This window comes from Lissotriton helveticus, chromosome 11 (genome assembly GCF_964261635.1).
Source record: "Lissotriton helveticus chromosome 11, aLisHel1.1, whole genome shotgun sequence".
Classification (NCBI taxonomy): domain Eukaryota; kingdom Metazoa; phylum Chordata; class Amphibia; order Caudata; family Salamandridae; genus Lissotriton; species Lissotriton helveticus.
Window position 1 is genome coordinate 1,099,900,864 of NC_136072.1, and position 20,679 is coordinate 1,099,921,542.

At 46.8% G+C, this 20,679-nt stretch overlaps 1 protein-coding gene across 2 annotated transcripts in view; it reads left to right on the top strand.

The window, feature by feature from the left end:
* Positions 1–20,679, top strand: part of GGT1 (gamma-glutamyltransferase 1) — a 784,209-nt gene that overhangs the window by 733,134 nt on the left and 30,396 nt on the right. For both annotated transcript variants that reach the window (XM_078667770.1, XM_078667771.1), the window contains exon 8: positions 2,629–2,765. In XM_078667770.1, the coding sequence (XP_078523896.1) occupies positions 2,629–2,765 (137 nt within the window). The remainder of the gene's footprint in view (positions 1–2,628; positions 2,766–20,679) is intronic.

Genomic DNA, 20,679 nt, shown 5'->3' on the forward strand with positions numbered 1-20,679 from the left:
TTCGAGTCTCTGCAATTACACTCAACATCCTTTGATTCTGGGCAAATCACTTAGGGCCAGATGTAGGTGGCCAAATAGGGAGTGCTTTGCGATCGCTATTTGGCTGAGAGCAATGTAGGTGAGTTTAAAGCTACTAGCAAAATAAGTAGCACAAAAGAAAGTGCACTTTAGCCTCAAGGAATCACTAATTACCACCAACTCCAAGTGAGTGGTAATTCGGGATTTCCTTTAAGAAAACACTTTTTTCCTTTTTTAAAGTGCCATGTGGCACACATGAATGCCCTTAGGGCATGTATGTGCGCCACATGTGCACACATTCCCATTTCAGGGGTGCAACAGGGTGTCCTTTTGACACCCTGGCACTCTTGAAATAGCTCCTGCTATTTGCAATTCTTTAATAGCGAATCGCAAATAGTGAATATCTTCCCATTCATTAATATGGGCCTCCTAGCCCATAGGAATGAATGGGTAGGTATTCCTTATTAGCGAATCTCAATTTGCGATTAGTTATTGAATCGCTAATATTTTAGCGATTCCTACCTACATTCAATTTTGCGAGTCCTTAATAGCGAAAAGATAAAATTTGCTATTAAGGACTGGCAAATTTGACTTTACCTACATCCGGCCCTAAATCTCCTGGGCTTTCAAAAAATGAATGTGCCCTTGTGTAACGAAACTTGTGCTCCTGTAAAGTGTTCTGATACCTTTGGGTCAAGTTTGCGCTATATAAAACAAAAAAAACGAAGTTATCCAAATATGGTAGACTACTCAAATGAATGGCATTGTGGGGTCGGAAACCTATTTAACATTTGACTGTTGCTTCTTGGTGTTTCCAGTGAATTTCCTACAGGATCAGGGAGATGTGGTTGAATTTTCTCTCGTTTCAGATTTGTTTTTTGCTGTAGAGGGAAAGACTGCCTCAATTGGGGAGAGCAAGGAGAGCACTGTACCTGCCAGAATAGGCAACAGATGATCAGAGTATGAGCTGATTTCTAAGATTAGTTCAGAGATGTACTCTTTAAAATTTTCTTTAGCAAATGCAAATAGAGGTTTGATGATTGAGCCAGTTAGTTTGCGCGGGGTATTTGTATGAGTGTGTTGTCCAGTCTGAGTGTAATGAGTTTACCACTAGCGACGAGGTAAAACCTTCTATTCAACCAATTTACAGGAGACGGTTATGGAAATCATGCCACATCAGTTTGTCATTCCCAAACATGTATAGAATGGCAGTACCAATCTCCCTGAATCAACCATGATTGAGACCCAAAACCCAACTGAATCCGAGCAAATGAGAGAGAATCTCTCCATTATTCTATAGCCCTTCAATAATTGTTGTTTAGTATACAAGTATCTCTGTAAATTTCTTCACAGTTCTTGTTTTTTACTTGATTGGATACTCCAACAGCTTCTATTCTTCTTAAAACAATTCTTTATTCATCTTATCAAAAGACATCCAAAATGCAGCCTACGCGTTCCGTTCCACAAGAAGGAACTTCCTCAGGGCTGTTAATCTAAGAAAATGTATCTCAATTAAAATCTTTCTACTCAAAGAGTTTAAAAACAAGGAATCAAAAGACTGCCAACAAAACGTAATCAACATCTCCTTATACCACATACAAATGTGTCGCAATATTTGACAGATCCTAGGTATGCTTTTCACCGTATTCACTGTATAGGAGGGGATCGCTGAGTCGCTCACTTTGTTAGGACATTTCATTCATGTGGCTCAAAGTGAGAGGTATTTTATTTTTCTGGCCACTCCCTTGCGTGTGACGAAAATCCTTCCTGGTATATCCGTCCAAGTTTTGGCTACCAGAGCGCTTGAAAGTGGATAATTGGATTCCCAAATGCCCAATAGGTTTTCATACCTGTGGCAATTGCTCTGCTTGTCATTTGAGTCTATACAAAAAAGATGAGTTTTGTTCCAACACACAGCAGCAGTTTAAGGTCTACTTTATCACCTGTCATTCTACATGTGTGCTACGTATGTGATTATTTGCAGGTTTGTTTGGCCTGCGGCGACATGTCTACGAATCCCTCAGCAGCATGTCCTACCTCCCATAACTTCTCTTATTTACAAAGACAGGCACACCCAGCCGGAATACTTCTTAGAGAATGATGTAACTTATCCCCACCAAGCACTGGGACTTCTATCAGAGCACACAAACAACATGTCAAGTCTCTTTCTGTCTGCACCACCTTGCTTATTAACACAGGGTAGAAGACCCCCTGGAGTGAATGGATTTGCTGACATTTCACAGCTGACTAAACAGATTCAGTTTTTACATCAGTGATTATTCTGTGGCAAAATGTCTGTCTCCGCTTCATTTACTGTTTCCCCTCCTCTATTTCCCTGTGTGCTTGACTTTTGTGTGCCTTTTGAGGTCAGGGGTCTGGTTTCAAGGTGACATTGGGTGATGCTCAAATGAAATATTTACTGAAACCCCTTTTCCACAGATTACCGCATAGTTTTATCAGTAGACCTGTGTCTGTGCAAATTTAGTGGTCATTTCAGTGGAAAATACCCACTAACCTATGTGTACCATGTGCTAACCTGTGTTTATTGTATGATCTAGTTCCTCAGCTTGGTAAGAGACGACTAACCTCTTTGATCACCTGTTTTACTAGGTTTCAAATTCACAAGTGAGAGTGTGAAAACCATTGACAACAGGGGCCTGACCTACCATCGGATTTTGGAAGCCTTTCGATTCGCCTACGCCAAGAGGACCCTTCTGGCAGACCCCAACTTTGAGAACATCACAGGGGTAAGCAGCCGGGCTTCTTGTTGCACAAGTGAGTACCTCAATAGTGCTCAATTGAAGTAGGAGCACAAAGGTTTCCGAATGTCCGGGTCTTTTGTCTGTCCACAATTATATCTAGAAAAGGCCCTCGGGTAGGGAAACCTTACAAAGGAAGGTCCCGGTCCAGCCGCATATGCAGTGTGTCGTGGGCCCTAGTGCAACAAAGGGACTGGGCCCCTGGCTGCTGTTTGAATGATAAATTCAGTGGCGCAACGAAACTTGTGGGGGCCTGTTGTATGGTCTTTTCTTGTCTTGCTTATTTCCACCCTGTCTTCCCTGTTTGTTCAGCCTGGGGATATTTAGAGTGTTGTATGATGTCACATAATGTTGGCTGACTTACGTTAGTCAGTTGACTCCAGGCTGAGCAGAAGGAAGCTGGTCCTGGTGGGGCCTTCATACCACTTAACTTACTGGCCTACCTACTACCTTGGCTACTTTCATTTTCACCTCTGTAACTGAACCATCCAAAAAACTACAACTTGGAACTACAACCTGGCCTCCTGTGGACTTCATACTACGACAGGGGACCCCACTCCAGATTTAATCAAGAGTCCTTAGGCCACAGTACTGCGGGTGCTGCGGGCCTGTATTACGCCACTCCCTTTAGGCCACTGTACCTTGGTTCCATTGCATCTGCTGCACCAATGGAAGCTACACACCTGCTCCGCTCTAGGAAACATTAAGATTTGTGATCCCAAAGAGGCAACAGCACCAGAAGGCCATACAAGTAGTAGCTATGTGCTGCAGAGATGCAACTTAACATACGCCTGTGACAGAAAGAGAAAGGGAAGCCTTTCTCTGTAGGAAGGTCAAATGGGACATGAGTCTTGAGAACAATACATACTTTGGCCTCTTCAAAATTAAGGACTAGCAAACGAATTCAGAGTGCAAGCAGAGTATGAATTTTATTCAACAAAGATTCATTCGACAAGTGTCAATCCACATATATATATGTAACCAGTGGTCAAAGTGGCTGGGATCGGCAGGGCACCGCATACCCCTACTTCTTTAAGTTAATAGATTTGGTTCCCCTACTTATTAAATTTAAACATGCGTCCCAGGACGGCAGAATAGCCAAGGCCTATAGATAAGGTTTCAGCGTACGTGGGCGTTCGGGGAGGGGCGGGCAGAGAAGGAAAATAACTCTCTTTTCCTTCTTGCCCAGAGAAGACCAGGACACAGCAGGAGGCGGATTTAAGTGTGGGTGGAAATGAGCCATGTTTGCAGAGTCATCTGAAGAAAGCGCAGGAGCCCTGAAATGCATTATGCCTGATGTGTCCCATTAAAGGCTTCCAAACGGACCCCCGTGTGGCCTCTTCCTTCTCTTTAATTGGAGCGGTGTGTTTGGGATATTTTGCACGCTGCCAGTGGCGTGCTAAGAGGCCCCGTTCTGTCAAGAGGTCGGTGGTTTGCTGGCACAGCCTTCGCTGCATTTCTACTTGACCAAGGATTTGGTAACACCGGCCCGCCCTGAGATGTTGACGTGGGACAGGGCTTCTGCCAGGAGGAGCTGGCGACTTCGCGAGGTGGCGGGAATCATTGTATCCCATCCCGTGGCCCGCCTGTTGTCATCACGAGGGGCTAGAACGTAAGCTTGGTCCCAAGGAAGCACATGGACTCCTTTTTCAATACACAGCCTTCCATCTGCTTATTACACACTTTGCCCCTTTTACCAGGACTATTCCAGCCGTTCATTCTTTCCGCCCCCAACACAGCCCATTCCGATGCACTCTGGTGTAGGAGAGTAGGGTCTGCTTTCCTATGGTCACCCCATTTTTTTGCTTCACTGGTTTTCGACTTAATGTGGCTGTGGGCCTGCTAATCAGACCCACAGCCCTGCTGTTCTCTCTCTAAATTTCACACCATGTACTTGAGGTACATCACCAATTGGGATTTGGGTCACTCTTATGAGTCCCTGTACAGTGTACTATAGGTACCCAGGGCATAGGTGCACCCAAGGCCTACCAGGGGCTTCAGCATATCTTATGCCACCCCTGGCTGGCCATCCAAACTGACACAACTGGCTGATCACTCAGCTGGGGCAAGGTCGTGTAATCACCCCTTGCTTAGGTATAGTATTAATATACCTACCCTTATATATAGACACATATGCACCTATAAGTCACTCCTATGGCAGGCCTTAACAGTCCTGGAGGCAGAGTGCTTGGTTTTATGTGAGATGGTGCTCTAGCATGAGCTGAGCCTGTCTGCAGCTTTCGGAACCATGTCCTTATAGCTGTTCTATGATATAACCCTACCATATACTCTTAAGTGCATTATGAACCTCGCGGTTAAATGCTATCTTTGGTTTGGCTTTATCAAAACATGTCGTGTAAGGTGTCATACACTTTTGAATACTACCCCCTCGCCAGTTCTGGCGACTGGGGTAACATTCCACCCTTCTAGAGGGAGAAGGCATGTTACTTCCACTAATCTCGGTTAAAGTTAACCAGAGCCTCAGCATCACAAAATGAATGCTGCTGCCACAGACACAAGTCTGACCTCCTGCTGCTGGGAGTCCTTCCAGCGAGGGAGGCTTGGACAATAGGTTTCCTGTCACAGGGAGGTGCTAGCACCACCCCAGACAGGCTATAGTGTATTGGGGCAGGGAGGGCTGAATGAAATGAGACACTGCCTGGGGCACACAAGGTGTCCCATGCATAGTCCAGTTCAAACCGGTGCTGGGGCACTCCAGCCCCAGCTCTCGCGTGAAACTGGACAAAGGGAATGGGGTGTAACCACCCTCTTCCTGGGTCCCACCCATAGGAGGGACCTAGCAGGTAATCCAGCCCCTAGATTTGGTATATAGGTAGGAGCTGAGTCCCAAGACTTTAGATTTATCCTGACTGAAACTCTGATACGAAACTCTGGACCTTCGACATCCTACTCGATGTAGAAGACTGAATAATCTCCCTTGTGGTCAAGGAGTGATCACCCTGCACAAGCAGGCACCATCAAGCGATCAACGTTTTGCTTTGCCGACGCTCCTGCCGGAGCCCGAGCACAGAGCCTGACAAGACCCGGGCTTCCAGACTTCCTTCAGCCCGATCCACACTCACAGCAAAGCTGAGACCTGTGGAGGCGACGCGAGACGTGGGACCGGCCATCTTGGAAAGCTAGCGAATTGCTTTCCGTGCAACTTCTGAGGCACCCTCGAAGTTGTGCATTGGGGATTGAGAAGCCCCAGCCCCGAGCACCAACTGCACCGAAGATCAGCCCTCCACGCTCCACGAGTTCTGCGTGGGGCCCTTCTGCGCTTTCCTGCTCGACGCGTCTGTCCGGTCACTTGCCCGTTAGCTACTGACCCGTGTGACGACGAACCTTTGAATTTCCAATGCTGGTCTGGTTGCTCCAGACTGGCCCTTGCTCCCCTGAAAAGGAGCAGCCCATCAGACCTTGCTGGTCTGATTAAGAAGCCATCTTCCTTTTCTGCGTGGGTTGCCTTTACCAAGGCTTGTTAACTCCAATCCGGAAGCCGACACCGCCGACAGCGAGATCCTTTGTGGGACAGTCCGTATCCAGCTCCTGGTCATCGTCGACACCTCCTGGTCCACGTGGCTGCAGAGACAAGCTTCACAACATCACCCGATTGCTTCGCAACATCGCCTGGTTCCTTCCTGGTTCCATCCTGGTCACTGGCTAGTGACCCAGACTCTGTCCCCTCTGCTTTCAGGTACTCTTCATCCTCGACACGCCCTTGGATCCATCCGGACACTTCTCTCCTGGTCGCCTGCAGCATCTTTCTCCAAGGCTCCATAGGAATCAGCGACGAAACCCGACACACTTTGACACCTATGCACCCGCTTCCTGTGGGTGAGATAACGCGAGCATTTCGGAACTCCTGTGGGTATTGACTATCCTAGTGTCCTAGTTTCAAGTAGCTTTTCCCTAGTCCATCCGGAAGTGTCCTAAAAACTAGTTTCCATTTCTTTTGTTCCCATTCTAACTCTATGGTAACTTGCGTGCGTGTAAAGACACTGCACGCTCATCCCGTGGGCCTCCTGCTCTCCATCCATTGGTAGTACAGTGTAGCCCCAGCGATTCTCCAGGCCCTAGGCCTTTCCTTTGTTCGTGACGTGGTTCTTATACCACTATTTTAGTATATGGTTCGAAGTGCCCCTAGGGCATTACTGTATTTTGTGCAACTTATTGTATTTTAATTAAGTATCTTGTTATGTGCTGGTGCCGCTGACCTCATAAAGAGTTCAGAGGATTGTGTTAGAAATAAATACATATATATTTTGATATACAACCTGTGTGGTGTCCTTTCACTTGGTATTAAAGGGGTTACATATGGTAAAACAGCTGGCTTCACATGCCCTCTTGAGTTTAGCCTAAGACTGCTTTGTCCATGCTACCACTAGGATAGCTGTTCTATAAGGTTGACTTTACAACCATCGCCATAAGGGTTGTTTGGACTGGTGCAAGGTGCTCACTAGAATAGTGAACATCATATACCAGGCCAACTTGTCACATTGGTGTGCAGCGGTTGGGATTTGAGCTTGCTGTTGTTTTACCAATTGTAATCTTTGCAATATCATTTGAAAGATCATACAGGTACCTATAGGTACATATAAAACAAGAATACTTAAGTTCTACTAAACTTAGTTGTTGTAGACCAAAGGGCCCAACACACCCTGACTACAACTCCTAGGGAGGTATAGTAGGAAAACACTCAGTGTAGGTAGGTGCACACACCACACCTCACTAGGTCATGTCTGGCACAGGTGAACCATCTGGATCTCTACCTGTGGTGAGTGACCCTCCCAGGGCACCCTCCAGATGTGACATGCTCAACTTCCAAGAGATGAGACACTTGTGTACCTCAAGGAGAGTGAAACAGGGTTCCAACCCTACCATCCCACACCTGATAGAACTCCTAGAGAGAGCTGATCTTGAGAAGGCCTCTAAACCAGGCCCCCCAGATAATACAGGTGAGGGTGTACCCTCCACAGAAGATGACTCCCCAACCCCAGAAGAGGAGGCTGAAGAAAATGCTCAGGGAGAGGTAGCCAGCCAAACTATAGTCCGGAGACTTAGCCAGGCTAACTTAAGCCAACTTGGGGCTGAGTATGGGACAGCCCCATTCAGGCCTCCAAGTGGGTTTAACCAGAGGTATAGGAGGGACAGATCTCACTCAGGTGAATCTCTCCACTCCAATGGCTCTAGAGGTTCTGAGGGGGGAATGACTTCCTCTCAGAGGAGAGAACATGAGGCTAGGATGAGGGAAGTCCAACTCAGAATTGAGAAGGAAGAACTTGCCCTAGCCCAAGAAAAACTTGCATTGGCAAGGGAGCAAAAGTTAAGTGGATTAGATTCCACTGGTGGCAGCAATATCCCTAAGGATAGAGACAGGTCCTATGACAATAGACACCCGAGTAAGATTGTGCCCCCCTACAAAGTTGGGGATGACATCCACAAATGGATAACTGCTTTGGAGAGGGCCTGCAAAGTACAGCAGGTACCCCAAAGTCAGTGGGCAGCAATCGTGTGGCTCTCCTTTGCAGAAAAAGGAAGAGACAAGCTCCTGACAGTTAGTGATGATGATGCTAACAATTACACTGTCCGGAAGAGTGCTCTAATTGATGGGTTTGGCCTAACCACTGAACAGTACAGGTGATGTTCAGAGATACCCAGAAGACACAGACTCAGGACTGGACTGATTTTGTTGATTGTGCCACTAAGGCTCTGGAAGGCTGGTTGCTGGGAAGTAAAGTTAAGGACTATACGATTGACTCAGATCTGACCTCTCCCCAAGAATTGGGAAAGAAGGCAGACAAATGGGTCAGAACCAGGGGTAAGCTGAAACCCCAGAACCAAGGTGGTGATCAGAAAAAGGCAGACCAAAAAGGTGGGGATCAGAAACAAAAAGACCAGAAGTCTTCATCAGGCCCCCAAAATTCTAATGAAGGGGGGTCCCAAACTTCTAAGAAGAAGAAGAAGAAGAAATAAGGTCCAAAGAAACCTTGGTGTAATTACTGTAAATCTGCCTCTCACTGGTTTAGTGAGTGCACCAAGAAAGCTACAGCCCCTACCACTGTAGCCCCTCTGGCACCTGCACCCCCTAGTACAGTTAACAGTGGTAGTTCCCAACCGAAGGCTATAGTGGGGTTAACCATGGGTACTGAGGTGGATTCTGGCCTAGTCAGGATTCGAACCCAGGCTGTTCTTGTCTGTAATGTGGACATGGCTATGTCCTCAATTGTGAGAGCAAGTACTCTGGGAAAGTACAGACAAACACCTTTGATAAATGACAAAGTGGCTCAGGCCTACAGGGACACATGTGTCAGTGTCACTATGGTGACACCTAACTTTGTGGACCTTGGACAGATTGTACTGGGTGATAATTACCTGGTGACCAATGCTAGCAATGTCACTACTACCCATAGTGTGGCAGTTGTTAACTTCTCCTGGGGAGGGGTAACTGGCCTCAAAAGAGTTGTAGTAAGTGCAGACCTCCCAGTTGAATGTCTGTTGGGCAATGATCTTGAATCCTCAGTATGGTCAGAAGTGGAGTATAGGACTCATGCAGAGATGTTAGGCATATCAGCACATGTGCTTGCTGTGACCAGGTCACAGGCCAAAAAGTGCCAAACTGAACAGGCCTTGGATCCTGAAAGTATGGACCAAGTGCCATCCAAGAGAAAGAGCAGTAGGGTTAAGGCAGTGCCTTCCCCCTACCTACAAGTGAGGATCAGCCTTCTTGGGAAGCTGATTCTGAGACTCCTGAAGGAACTGTCCTAGAAGCACTTGAACCTGACCAGGTTGAGTTTCTTGGGACAGGGGGACCTTCAAGGGCAGACTTGAGGCAGGCACAGTTAGACTGCCCCTCTCTTGAACCCCGCAGACAGCAAGCTGCTTCTGAGGCTGCTGGGAATGCTACAGGTACCCATAAAGTTTACTGGGATGAAGGACTCCTTTATTCTGAGGGTAGAGACCCTAAGCCTGGTGCTTCCAGGAGATTCGTCATACCTCAGACCTTCAGGGGTTTCCTTCTTACCGTAGCCCATGATATTCCCTTAGCAGGACATCTAGGCCCGAACAAGTCTTGGGACAGGCTTTTCCCTCACGTTCACTGGCCCCATATGTCAGAAGATACTAAGGAGTTTTGTCACTCCTGTGTGACCTGCCAAGCCAGTGGCAAATCAGGTGGCACAACAAAGGCCCCCCTCATACCACTACCTGTGGTGGGGGTACACCTTGAAAGAGTTGGGATTGACATTGTTGGACCAATGGATCCCCTAACAGCCTCTGGGCACAGATTTATACTGGTGGTAGTGGATCATGCCACCAGGCATCCAGAAGCTGTTCCCCTAAGGACCACAACAGCACCTGTTGTGGCAAGAGCCCTCCTGGGAGTTTTCTCAAGAGTGGGCTTTCCAAAAGAGGTTGTCTCAGACAGAGGTGCAAACTTCATGTCTGGGTACTTGACTGCTATGTGGAAGGAGTGTGGTGTTAATTACAAATTCACTACACCCTACCATCCACAGTGCAATGGGCTTGTTGAAAGATTCAACAAGACCCTCAAGGGTATGATCAAGGGTTTACCTGAAAAGCTTAGGCGAAGATGGGACATCCTTCTACCCTGCTTTCTGTTTGCTTACAGAGAGGTCCCACAAAAGGGGGTTGGCTACAGCCCTTTTGAGCTTTTATTTGGGCATCCTGTAAGGGGACCCCTATGTCTGGTGAAGGAAGGATGGGAGTTACCTCTCAAAAAGCCTAAACAAGACATAGTGGACTATGTACTTGGTCTCCACTCCAGGATGGCTGAGTATATGAAGAAGGCTTCTAAAAACCTTGAGGCTAGCCAAGAACCTCAAAAAGCTTGGCATGACCAAAAGGCTGTGCTGACTGATTGCCAGCCAGGACAGAAGGTGTGGGTGTTGGAGCCAGTGGCCCAAGCAGCACTCCAGGACAAATGGTCTGGACCCCCCACCATTGTTGAGAAAAAGGGAGAGGTCACCTACTTGGTGGGCCTTGGAACCCCTAGGAGCCCCCACAGGGTGGTCCATGTCAACAGACTCAAAGCATATGTTGACAGGGCAGACGTGGGCTTGCTCATGGCTACAGATGAGGGACAGGAGGAAGAGAGTGACCCTCTCCCAGACCTGTTGACTCAGAACCCTGATGATGGTTCAGTTGATGGATTGGCCTTAGCTGGCAGCCTCACTGACCAGCAGTAACAGGACTGCAGACAAGTTCTACAGGCCTTTAGACATATGTTTTAATTGACACCTAGTCAGACTAACTGGTGCACCCATGAGGTGGACACTGGTGACAGTCTGCCTGTGAAGAGTAAGATCTACAGGCAACCTGACCATGTCAGGGACTGTATAAAGACTGAGGTACAGAAAATGCTTGAGTTGGTAGTAATTGAGCCATCAGAGAGCCCCTGGGCCTGCCCAGTAGTCCTTGTACCAAAACCTCACACCCAAGATGGTAAGAGAGCAATGAGGTTCTGTGTGGACTATAGAGGTCTCAACGCTGTCACTAGGACAGATGCTCACCCAATTCCAAGAGCAGATGAGCTCATTGATAGATTGGCTTCTGCCAAGTTTCTGAGCACATTTGATCTGACAGCTGGCTATTGGCAAATCAGGTTAGCTGAGGATGCCAAGGCCAAAAGTGCTTTCTCAACCCCAGGAGGTCATTATCAATTTGTGGTGATGCCCTTTGGCTTGAAGAATGCACCTGCCACTTTCCAAAGGTTGGTGAACCAAGTCCTCACTGGGTTGGATGACTTTTGTGCAGCTTATCTTGATTGTATTGCTGTCTTCAGCTCCACCTGGGAGGATCACCTGATCCACCTGAAGAAGGTTTTAGAGGCCCTGCAGAAGGCAGGCCTAACTATCAAGGCCACAAAGTGCCAGATAGGGCAGAGTAAGATTGTGTACCTGGGCCACCTTGTAGGTGGAGGTCAGGTTCAACCACTGGAGAGTAAGATCCAGACCATCAAGGACTGGGCTCCTCCAACCACCCAGACTCAGGTCAGAGCTTTCTTGGGCCTGTCTGGTTACTACAGAATGTTTGTTAAGAACTATGGGTCCATTGTGACACCACTTAATGACTTGACTTCAAAGAAGATGCCAAAAAAAGATTGAGTGGACAGTTAGCTGTCAAAAGGCATTTGATGACCTGAAGAAGGCCATGTGCTCTGCACCTATCTTAAAGAGTCATGACTACTCCAAAGAGTTTATTGTCCAAACAGATGCTTCTGAGTTGGGGGTGGGAGCTGTGCTTTCACAACTTAATGTAGATGGTCAAGACCAGCCCATTGCTTTTATTAGCAGAAGGCTGACCCCTAGAGAGAAACGTTGGCCAGCTATTGAGAGGGAGGCCTTTGCTGTGGTTTGGGCCCTGAAGAAGTTGAGACCATACTTGTTTGGCACTCACTTAAAAATTCAGATAGACCATAAGCCCCTCTTGTGGCTAAATCAGATGAAGGTTGAGAATCCCAAACTGCTCAGGTGGTCCATTTCCCTACAGGGGATGGACTTTACAGTGAAGCACAGACCAGGGACTGACCATGGCATGCAGATGGTCTCTCCAGGTACTTCCACTTAGAACATGAAGACACAACTGGTCAAGGTTAGTCTAATGTCCCTGCGTTGGGGGGGGGGGGGGGTTATGTAGGAGAGTAGGGTCTGCTTTCCTATGGACACCCCATTTTTTATTTTGTTTCACTGGTTTTTGACTTAATGTGGCTGTGGGCCTGCTAATCAGACCCACAGCCCTGCTGTTCTCTCTTTAAATTTCACACCATGTACTTTAGGTACATCACCAATTGGGATTTGGGTCACTCTTAAGAGTCCCTGTACATTGTACTATAGGTACCCAGGGCATAGGTGCACCCAAGGTCTACCAGGGGCTGCAGCATATTCTATGCCACCACTGGCTGGCCATCCAAGCTGACACAACTGGCTGATCACTCAGCTGGGGCAAGGTCCTGTAATCACCCCTTGCTTAGGTATAGTATTCCTATACCTACCCTTATATATAGACACATATGCACCTAGAAGTCACTCCAATGGCAGGCCTTAACAATCCTGGAGGCAGAGTGCTTGGTTTTATGTGAGATGGTGCTCTAGCATGAGCTGAGCCTGTCTGCAGCTTTCGGAACCATGTCCTTATTGCTGTTCTGTGATATAGCCATACCATATACTCTTAAGTGCATTATGAACCTCGCGGTTAGACGCTATCTTTGGTTTGGCTTTATCAAAACATGTCGTGTAAGGTGTCATACGCTTTGGAATACTACCCCCTCGCCTGTTCTGGCGACGGAGGTAGCATTCCACCCTTCTAGAGGGAGAAGACATGTTACTTCCACTAATCCCGGTTAAAGTTAACCAGAGCCTCAGCATCACAAAATGGATGCTGCTGCCACAGACACAAGTCTGACCTCCTGCTGCTGGAAGTCCTTCCAGCGAGGGAGGCTTGGACAATAGGTTTCCTGTCACAGGGAGGTGCTAGCACCACCCCAGACAGGCTATAGTGTATTGGGGCAGGGAGGGCTGAATGAAATGAGACACTGCCTGGGGCACACAAGGTGTCCCATGAATAGTCCAGTTCAAACCGTGCTGGGGCACTCCAGCCCCAGCTCTGGCGCGAAACTAGACAAAGGGAAAGGGGTGTAACCACTCCCTTCCTGGGTCCCACCCATAGGAGGGACCTAGCAGGTAATCCAGCCCCTAGATTTGGTTTATAGGTAGGAGCTGAGTCCCAAGACTTTAGATTTATCCTGACTGAAACTCTGATACGAAACTCTGGACCTTCGACATCCTACTCGACGTAGAAGACTGAAGAATCTCCCTTGTGGTCAAGGAGTGACCACCCTGAACAAGCAGGCACCATCAAGCGATCAACGGTTTGCTTTGTCGATGCTCCTGCCGGAGCCCGAGCACTGAGCCTGACCAGACCTGGACTTCCAGACTTCCTTCAGCCCGATCCACAGCCACAGCAAAGCTGAGACCCGTGGAGGCGACGCGAGACGTGGGACCGGCCATCTTGGAAAGCCAGCAAATTGCTTTCCGTGCAACTTCTGAGGCACCCTCGAAGTTGTGCATTGGGGATTGAAAAGCCCTAGCCCCGAGCACCAACTGCACCGAAGATCAGCCCTCCACACTCCACGAGTTCTGCATGGGGCCCTTCTGCATTTTCCTGCTCGACACGTCTGTCCGGTCACTTGCCCATTGGCTAGTGACCTCTGTGACGACGAACCTTTGAATTTCCAATGCTGGTCTGGTTGCTCCAGACTGGCCCTTGCTCCCCTGAAAAGGAACAGAACATCAGACCTTGCTGGTCTGATTAAGAAGCCATCTTCCTTTTCTGCGTGGGTTGCCTTTGCCAAGGCTTGTTGACTCCAATCCGGAAGCTGACACCGCCGACAGCGAGATCCTTTGTGGGACAGTCCGTATCCAGCTCCTGGTCATCTTCGACACCTCCTGGTCCACTTGGCTGCAGAGACAAGCTTCACACATGCAGCGGAGCACCACATAAGTAACGGCCACATTCAGGACGTTTTTATGAAAGCCCTCACTCACCACCTGGTGATGACATGCTTCATCATTGGGCTCCACTGAAGAGGCAGAGTGCCTCCTCAGTGTGCTTCGACGCCAGATCTACTGCGGAGCAGGTATTGTGAGTTAGGCGTGCTTGTGAGAAAAGAAACTTAATAGTGGTGAGGGGATTAAAAATGTCTTTGGTGTATCAGAAAATAATTTATTAAGAGATCACTTGGGACATATTATTAGAATAAGTGTAGGAAAATAGTCTACAGATTAATTGGGTGGTTATTTCCTTAATCAGTCAACATGTTTCTGCCTTCGAAACGGTGTAGATTTACCAGGCTTTCTTCAGGACTGTATATTTAAAATGTACTAAACCCCGGCGGTATGGGCACGCTAAGGCCCACCCTTACCTAAGGACGTGTACTTGTGAAAAATAATAAAGGTGAAAAGTGCGAAAAATTAGGAAGATAAATTAGATCATCGTCGGGGTCCAGTCTGAGGGTGATGCAGGTATACTGAGGGTGCCTAGCGTCGAGGGCGGTTTGCCAAATACGCTACCACCCCCCTCCTGTGACCCATGGTGTACCGCTGTTACACCATTTAAGTGCAGAAACCGTAACGAAGGAAGCCTCCTAAACCAGGAGTTAATAGGAAGCTAATTTATAATCCCCTCACCACTATTAAGTTTCTTTTCTCACAAGCACGCCTAACAACTCACAATACCTGCTCCGCAGTAGATCTGGCGTCGAAGCACACTGAGGAGGCACTCTGCCTCTTCAGTGGAGCCCAATGATGAAGCATGTCATCACCAGGTGGTGAGTGAGGGCTTTCCTAAAAACGTCCTGAATGTGGCCGTTACTTATGTGGTGCTCCGCTGCAAGTGTGTTTTTTCCATAACCATATGACATCCCTTTTTTTGTTTAAACGAATATAACCGGGGAATAAGGGTGTCCCTCAAATACTCCCTACCTCTCTCTTTGTTGGTATATGAGACAAGCTTCACGACATCACCTGATTGCTTTGCGACATCGCCTGGTTCCATCCTGGTCACTAGCTAGTGACCCAGACTCCGTCCCCTCTGCTTTCAGGTACCCTTCATCCTCGATCCGCCCTTGGATCCACCCGGACACTTCTCTTCTGGTCGCCTGCAGCATCTTTCTCCAAGGCTCCATCAGAGGATTGTGTTAGAAATAAATACATATATATTTTGATATACAACCTGTGTGGTGTCCTTTCACTTGGTATTAAAGGGGTTACACATGGTAAAACAGCTGGCTTCACATGCCCTCTTGAGTTTAGCCTAAGACTGCTTTGCAAATTAATTGCGCCTTTTCGCCATACGCGTTTCGGAAAGGTTCCTTGTTCACTGGCTCGGCATACTGGTGAGAGAAAAAGCGGCACATTAAATTCACTCCGGTGTTCATTTAAAGCCATAGTGGCCCAAAAAATATTTGCTTTGCATCCTTGTTCTTGTAGTGCAGGTAAGTGTTATTTTCCTTTAGTAGGAGCCGCTTATACTTCTCCTCCATATGTATTTTCCCGTCGGGTTGCTGCCAAGGACACAATCCGCCTGTTGTTTCCCTTGCGCTGAATTGTACAGGTTCGTGGTTCCCAATATCGCGCCCTTTTCAACCAAGCGCTGGGATCAGCTAGGATAGCCGAGGGGTAGTCCTCGTGACCAGAGCAGGCCACGTAATATTCCAACAAAGTTTGCTCATGCAATGAGGACACCCACACCTCGATTCTTTTTGCCTTTTATTGTTCAAGACAGCAGCAGATGGCGAAAAGGCGCAATGAATTGCTTTCAACGGCCCATTCCTGCATGCTGCTGCTGTCTTGAACAATAAAAGGCAAAAAGAATCGAGGTGTGGGTTTCCTCATTGCATGAGCAAACTTTGTTGGAATATATATATATATATATATATATATATATATATATATATATATATATATATATATATATATATATATATGTATATATATATGTATATATATATATATATATATATATATATATATATATATATATATATATATATATATATATATACCTACATGTAACCAGCGGTCAAAGTGGGTGGGATCGGCAGGGCACTGCATGCCCCTACTTCTTTAAGTTAATAGATTTGGTTCCCCTACTTTTTAAATTGAAACATGCGTCCCAGGACGGCAGAATAGCCAAGGCCTATAGATAAGGTTTCAGCATATGTGGGCGTTCGGGGAGGGGCGGGCAGAGAAGGTAAATGACTCTGTCTTTTCCTTCTTGCCCAGAGAAGACCAGGACATTGTCCACGTCTGCCGCTGGCAGCTGCCCCCCCCCCTTTCTTACTGTTCCTCCTGCTCTTTCTCTCTTGCTTCTCCTCACTTACTGACAACTATGACTTCAAGAAACCGTTATTACCCCCTCTTTCCTCTCCTTTCGTTTATTTGTTCCTCCGGGAAATGGATCCAAAAAAGAAAAAACTCTTTTGCTTGAAATGTCGTTTTTTTCTGACAGTTTTCTATTCCAAAGTGCTGCCGCGGGACAGTGAGAAATGAAAGGTTCAAAATGGGGAAAATAACTGAATAAAGCAAGATAGAGTGGTCACACACCAGTGGTCTGACTGCCCCATTATAAGTTGGGCAGTTGGACTGCCCCGTGACAACGACTGAGACTGACAGGTAAAAGCGGTGGGGCGTGGCCGGATGAGGGGCTGGAGAAAGTTGACCGACGACGGGATAAGTAAGAAGGAAGTGTTTTTTATTTTGTTTAATATTTCTTATCCCATCGTCTGTCAACTTCCACCACCCCACTTCACCGCTCTTACCTGTGCGAGTTGCTTCTGCCAGGGAATCACTGTTCCCTGTTGATGGCGCTGCAGTCGGAGGCTACAATATGATGAGCGGGACCACCACGGTCCCGCCAAGCATATTACAAGTTTCCTCTCCACCTGTGATGTCATGGAGATTCCTCCTCCATGTACAGCATGGTAGAGAGGGAAAATAAGGGGCCCTACAGGAGCCCCTGTGCCTTAACGGCATGCGGACGCACGTAGAGGGGCATAACATGTGCCCCCCTGCGGGCATGCACACCAGTTCCTGCATGGCATGGACTTTCAACTCCATGCCGTGAGGAACCTTGTTGTTAGGTCCCACTGTTTTCAAAGGCACCGCCGCCTGTGAAAGAGGCACCACTGAAGTAAGTGTCCCGATTAGGGCCACCCGGGTCACTACTGACCCCCTCTCAGCGTTCCACACAATGGAAGAGTCGGTCAGACAGTAGTCATAGTCCTAGTCATAGTCTCTTGTATAGCGCACAAATCACAAAAGTCTCAGTAGACAGTAGAGAATACAAACCAAGTTATTTGTTAGTATTGCGCTGCAGCGGAGCCCAGTCTGACCGGCCTCCTAGGATGACTACCAAGGGACTGATCTTCACAAGCATAAAGGTAATAATTATACATTTCATGACTAAACAGGAACACACCCACCCAGTAACTTTCCACAGGGAGACAGGGTAAACAAAGGGGCACACAGAGATGAGCTAAGAGTCTGAGACCGGCACACACTATCTCTCTGGCAAGGTTATCCTGTCTGTACCCGTCGCTGGACCTCTATCTAGCGGGAAAGGTATGTGCTAATGGGAAACTTTCTCATGCTTTCAGCGAGGGTTAACCTTGGAGAAACAAATGCATCAGCACAGCTTTTAGCAATGAAAGCAGAAATAAGTTTTGATCATGAATCAAAATGGCGGCTGAGCAAGAAAATGGTGCCATGAATACTAACTTAACACAGTACAAAGCATAAGCAATATGTAATGTAAATGTAAATGTAATGTAATAGCACATTTATAGAGAGCAACTGGTACTGCGAGGCGCATCATGGCGCTAAAACGGAAACCATAGATGGAAACAAAAAGTCTGGTTAACTGCTGACGGAAAGAAACCGGGAATCAGATCGGAGTTTTGCAGAGAGTGTCAGGAGCACTGAAAATCCAGGTTTTTAGGGGCTTCCTAAAAAGGGACTCGGGTGTGATCTGGCGGAGCTGTAGAGGAAGTTTATTCCAAGCCTTTGAGCCTATCACTGTGAGCGATTTTCCTCCCTTCGATGCCAGTCTGAAAGCTGACATGCATTTGATGATCTTAAACTTCAGGAGGGAGTGTAACACTTGAATCTTGTTCAAAGATATTGAGGTCCCAAGGAATGAAATGCCCTAAAAGTGATGATAAGGACCTTGAACAGGACACGTTTATGGATTGGTAGCCAGTGGAGTATATCTAGCGCCGCTGAAGCGGGTGACCTCCTAGGCCACTTCAGAATTAACCGTGCTGCAGCATGCTGGACCATTTGCAGTTTGTGTAGTACTGACTTGCTGGTACCTGCATAGAGGCTATTACAATATGGCAGTAATATTTCAATTCTAACAGACCCTCCTTTTAGCATTCATGGCTAAATGTATAATTGCCATTAGGTAAGGGTCTTGCAATTCTAAAAGAAGGAAAAAAATGCTCAGACATAGACAGTAAACCGATTTGTCAGTGTTTAGAAATACTCGATATGCACATGGACATTAACACTCTATTAGCCACTCATTCAGTATCAGGAATAGAAGTTGCAAGGGATGAGGCGCAACCAAAAATGCCCTCATCTATCTACATCATTTTGTGAACATCCTTCTGAAGCATAATCTCAGCAGTGTCACAGACTATCTTCTGTAGCTTTGGGGAGAGGAGTGTTGTACAATAAGAGCAGCATAATGGAAGACACAGCACCAGAATCCCACAGAAAATCAGGACTACAATAAAGTAGATTACCCTTTCCAGAATCCAACCCCATCCACAAAAGAGGGACCAACTCCAATTTCCGCTTTCCATTCCTTTGACATTTTCCAAAATGTCTAAAATGTGTTGGGTAATATTGTTTTCCATATTTGCTATCCCGACTACACACTGGTCGCCTACTATTGCACACATTCCACCGCTTTTAGCTAGGATGAAAGCAACCACATATCTCGTTTGCTCAGAGTAGACTCGCATACTTTCCAATTGGGTGGTGATGTCATGTAAGGCCGCTACTGTGGAGTTGGACAGTATCTGCAACTTGCATCCAAAATATTCCCTAGCCCTTTCACCTCCAACCAAATGTAATAATTGAGGAAAGTACATACCCAAAGGTGATACCATTACTATAATTATTGACCTCCAGATCTGTCACACCGTCGCATAATTATTTTGATAGTGTACTTTTCAACCAACGGACATTAGGCTTGGGATTAGCATGTTTGCAGGGAACGCCTAAAGGCAACACCATTCCTAGGGCTACATCGTCTGTATACCATTATGGAAATTACAGTAAGTACCATCAGACAAACAATAAAACCCGGGTGTGAAAAAATCTGCCTATCGTGATCCACAGCAGAATATCTGGTATTCATTCCAAGTTTTAGGGTACTAGGGTCTTTATCATTGACTATGGGAATCATACTTTTATGCAGCACTGTGCCTGAGCAGTTCACATTCAAATATGTGTCTGTGCTATTTACAATGGGACAAGCGGGATAATAGCCAGCCTCTCGGGTAACCACTACATCTTTATAATGCCAGCCTACTAGAGTAATATCCTGATCCTTCATGTAGTAGTTATCGCAATAGGTGTCATTAGCGCATCCTGGATAGCCCATTCCCTGTGGTTTTCTGTAATGTAGTCAAGGACCCTGATAGGCAAAACCAAAGGCTCCAGAAACTTCTCTAAAATCAGGGGCTTTAGTGTAAGTATAGTTCACGAGAGACAATGGATAAACAGTCCATAGGTTAGTAACTGAGTTGGTAGGGTAACAAACTGTTCCTTGTCCAAAGAATCTCAAATGTGTATGTAAAAATATGTTGTTTGGGACTGACCTCCTATTTCTAGGCAAAGAGGCAACCTTTTATTTTCCTGACAAGATTACATTTTGTTCATTCTCCAATATCCATATCATCCCACATAATATCAAAAGCAACAGAACCATGGAAACAACACAATATATTTTCTTTTTAAGTGACCACACCATATTAGATTGAGCAACAAGGAACACAGGCTGCTCCTCGTCAGCCATGGGTCGACCAAATGGGTACATGGTAATCAGAAAAGGGGGAATGCAATGAAGCTAAAAACAAGCAAAAGTCAAGAGGGAAATTTTCCAGTGTCCTTCTTAGTCTCACTGGTAGATTCCTATCATTCATTTCGTTAGTGGCGTTGAGCGGCACTTTCAGTAGAGCTGCACCTTTATAACCCTATCTACAGTTTGTCCATGGTGGTGCCCTCTGTGAGGCATTTGCAGTAGAGCTGTGTGATCCTCAGGAATCCCATGTCACTCAGGGCGATGGCAGCACGTTGTATTGCCCTGTCCAATG